At 42.6% G+C, this 3679-nt stretch overlaps 1 protein-coding gene across 2 annotated transcripts; it reads left to right on the top strand.

Annotated features, from left to right (window-relative positions):
* Positions 1-213: 213 nt before the first annotated feature.
* Positions 214-3374, top strand: LOC102708410 (syntaxin-22-like). 2 transcript variants are annotated; one of them, XM_015834135.2, is made up of 7 exons: positions 214-595; positions 750-843; positions 1033-1169; positions 1838-1912; positions 2417-2574; positions 2652-2752; positions 2884-3374. In XM_015834135.2, exons 1-7 carry the CDS (start codon positions 426-428, stop codon positions 2908-2910), a joined length of 762 nt encoding a protein of 253 aa, XP_015689621.1. In that variant the 5' UTR covers positions 214-425; the 3' UTR covers positions 2911-3374. The 2 variants fall into 2 exon arrangements, with proteins under 2 accessions (XP_015689621.1, XP_006647753.1); XM_006647690.3 differs by having other exon boundaries at positions 217-595; positions 2832-3371.
* Positions 3375-3679: the final 305 nt, after the last annotated feature.

Below are 3679 nucleotides of genomic sequence, written 5' to 3'. Positions count from 1 at the left end.
AATCGAAGTAACCGTTTGAGGCCTCGTCTGTATGGACCTCAAATCCGCCGAACGAGCCCATCCTCATGTGAATGCCTAGGCCTCTGGGGATTTCGGTTTATCCGAGGGGCCGAGGCCCATTGGCCCAAGCACCAACTTGGTGCCGCGGGGGGGCGCCGCAAACTCTTCGCGGAGCCTCGTCTGCGCGCACGACTCCACCACCTCCACGGCTCCACCTGTAAACTGCATCGCTTGATCCATGGAATAAACTACTCTGGCCGGTGCGGCGGTGCCCGGTGGCGATGGCGACTCTACCCTAGTGTACTCTCCTCTCCGCTCTGCTCTACCGCCTCGACTACCTTGGCCGCGCGGCGCCGTTTACCCCACCGCGGCTGCGGGGCACCCGGCGGAGTAAAGGCGGGGCTCAGACCCGAGGAGAAAGGAGGATGAGCTTCGCGGATCTGGAGGCCGGCGCGGTGCGGGCGCCCCGGAAGGGGCGGGGTCCCGACGCCACGCGCGCGCTCGTCTTCCAGATCACCACCGCCGTGGCCACCTACCGCCGCCTCCTCAACTCGCTCGGAACGCCCAAGGACACCCCCGCCCTCCGTGACCAGCTGTCTCTCCTCCCTCCCCGCTCTTCGCTCGCTTTTGTTGTTTGCCAATTTTTTTTCAGTTCAAGTTAATTGGTCGAAATTGTTATGATCGGTAGCTCATGCCATCGCCGCATGTCATCTGTATCACTTTGTTCTGATAGGATGATTACTCCACAGGCAGAAGACTAGTCATAACATTCTTCAATTGGCAAAAGATGCGAAAGAGAAGCTCAGGAGAGCTGCCGAAGCAGACAAGAGCGCCGATACTAGTGTCAGTAGAAATTTTACTGTTTATGTATACTTAATTTTAGTCCAGCGAAGTTTGTCTTGGACAAGCCTATTAAACAAGCTAGTTGAGCCAAATGCGTAGCATGACTGTTTCCAACCATGCGTTTGATTATGTATGCATCTTCTGGCTTTTAACTATGGTTGTGCTTAGAAGTGTGGGTATCATGTGCAGGCAGACAAGAGGGTTGCTGACATGAAGCTTGCCAGGGATTTTGCCACAACAATGGAGGAGTATGGGAAACTTCAAAATCTTGCAATTCAAAAGGAGATGGCATATAAGCCAGTTGTTTCCCAGACTTCTCAGCCAAAGTAATGCCTGTTAACTTTTGGATCGATTAATCCCAAATTTTTGTTTGTTGTGTCCTTGTGTTTCATTCTTCTGCCGTGGCATGGCACCGGTTTAAAATAGTATACCCATGAATGGCCATGTTTAGAAGTTAATTCACACGCGAGTGTTATATATCAGTGGGTTCCATATAGATTTTAACTATTACAAATTGCTAGTATAGTGATAAAATATTCCTTTCCCTCCATTGCATGATAAAGAGTACAGATGAATAATCCGATACTGCTCATAACTCTTTGGCATATTTTGTACTGTGTTCATGATGAACCATTGACGTTTTTATGCTGCAACCTCCTCCTAGTCCTAGGATTCTGCCTAGCTTATATTGACCTTTTTTTTCTTTGAATAGGTCATATAGCTTTGCATATATTATTGCTCCATTAGCATTGCTTCCTTCTGATGTATGGAGATGAAGCCTATTACGCATTGGAAAACCATACAATTTAACTAGTTTAGTGGTGCATTGTCTTCTCCTCATCAGTGTGAAGACCATATGTGATACTTTTTACTTGCAGTTTACTTGATGATCTCATTTAGTGACACAGTTTCTCTTAAAACTAAAGGTGTTTGTGTACAGAGTTGACTGGGTTGTCATCTAATACCTTTGAAAATTTTGGTCGGTATGATGTAGCTATACTACAGGTGATAGAAGCCAGGAATCTGGTAAAATGCCTGAACAGCATGCACTACTTGCAGAATCAAAGAGGTCTGTGTTCTCATAGCTCCGTTTTTTTTCCTTATTTTTTAAATATTTTTTAAACTAGTGATTTAGTGCTTACTGGTGCAAGGTCAGCTTTAGTCGCATAGCACATGTTTTTCCACTTTAACATCTGAAAATATTCAATTTTAGTGACACGCCTGTAGCTGTGAGTTATCATCTATGTTGCATGGAACTATAACCTGGTAGACATTCTGTAATTTTCTTGGAGATTACTCGCCTAAAATCTATTAGATCTAATGCTTCTTCTAGGATACACTGGCCAAGTGGCCATGCATTACTTTGATCGAACCTATATTGTATGGCAATTGTAGTAAGTTGCAATGTTGGTACTTTACAGAGATGGCTTGCCACATGAACTGAGATCCTTTCTACATTTTAGAAGGTTGGATAGAATTTTGACTAAAAGAATGCGATAAAAGAGGACATGCAAGATTTGGTAGAAGTAATTTTCCTTAATTTTTCTGATAAGCTGTCATGTTTTTTCTTCAGGCAAGAGGTGCTGCAATTGGATAATGAAATTGTTTTCAATGAGGCTATCATTGAGGAAAGGGAGCAAGCTATTCAAGATATTCAGCAACAGATTGGTGAAGTACATGAAGCATTTAAGGATCTTGCTACTCTTGTGCATATGCAAGGAGTTACAATCGGCAAGTTTTATAGTGCACGGTACATATCCTGTGTTGCTCCTCTGCTTCCTAGCTAACTTGTACATCTTAAGTTGCAGAGGAAATTGATACGAACATTGAGAATTCTGCAGCAGCAACCAAAGAGGCAAAGGTGGAAATGGCAAAAGCATCTAAGACTCATAAATCGAATTCATCACTGGTATGTTCAGACTCATGCAATTTTCTTAAGCTGGCTATTTTAGCCATTTCTCTACCTTGATAAATCATCTTGTTTTCAGCTTTGCATTCTTCTGGTGATCTTTGGGGTTGTCTTGCTAATTGTGATAATAGTTTTGGCGACATGAGGCGCGAGGGTAGAGATTCCTGGTGCACTCGGAAGCATATTTAAAATCCATATGCATCCGTGTTTACTTGAGCTTCTTCACTTGCAAAGACTGTCGATCACGAAATTGTGTAAGTTTGTTGTTTATTATAGGTTCTCTGAATTGTGAGTTCATTTCCTGATGTCATGCGTGAGTCTTTTTTTTTCATGGCATGCCTTGAGTGAACAGTGATGCTCTTGCGCTCGTTCGGAGGCTTGTTTTGCCGAGGAACTTGCATGATGTAATTATTTTGAGTGAATAAAAAACAAAAGAGTGACTAAGGTTGTGTTTGCCTGAGTGGATGGGATTGAATGGGAGATGTCTGGATTTTTATAGCGTTTTATTCGCCATGGAGAGATGGATGGCGAGGCCTCCATAGAGATACTCCAAAGGTGCTGGGTGAGCGGATTTGGCAAAACTGGCAATATACTCGTCCGCCTAACATTGATCATTAGTATATGTTGGTATTGATTAGTGATTATCGTTTCAATATTAGTGCTAATTAGCGATATTATATTTTTGTTGATCAGCCTTAATATGATAAGATTAATGATAATTGACCTGTTTTGTTATTTGTTAAGAATTTACCATTCTAAATTTCTAATTCTATCCCCTATTGCGGTCCTATCCATCCAACTAAACTTTTTATTTTCATTCTATCCACCTAATCAAACAAATAACATGAATCATTCTATCCGATAAAACATGGATCATAATTCGTTCTCGTTCTTTAACTAAACGCAACCCTAATTTATGTCATGTAA

The sequence above is a fragment of the Oryza brachyantha genome, chromosome 2 (genome assembly GCF_000231095.2).
Source record: "Oryza brachyantha chromosome 2, ObraRS2, whole genome shotgun sequence".
In the NCBI taxonomy this organism is placed as follows: Eukaryota; Viridiplantae; Streptophyta; class Magnoliopsida; order Poales; family Poaceae; genus Oryza; species Oryza brachyantha.
This window is presented reverse-complemented; position numbering and strand designations above follow the sequence as displayed.

Excerpts from the sequence above, each read along its gene's own strand:
- LOC102708410 (XM_006647690.3), top strand. The coding sequence starts at position 426 with ATGAGCTTCGCGGATCTGGAGGCCGGCGCGGTGCGGGCGCCCCGGAAG. Across the intron at positions 596-749 it reads CCCGCCCTCCGTGACCAGCT|GCAGAAGACTAGTCATAACA; the intron begins GTCTCTCCTCCC and ends ATTACTCCACAG. Across the intron at positions 2,575-2,651 it reads TATGCAAGGAGTTACAATCG|AGGAAATTGATACGAACATT; the intron begins GCAAGTTTTATA and ends CTTAAGTTGCAG.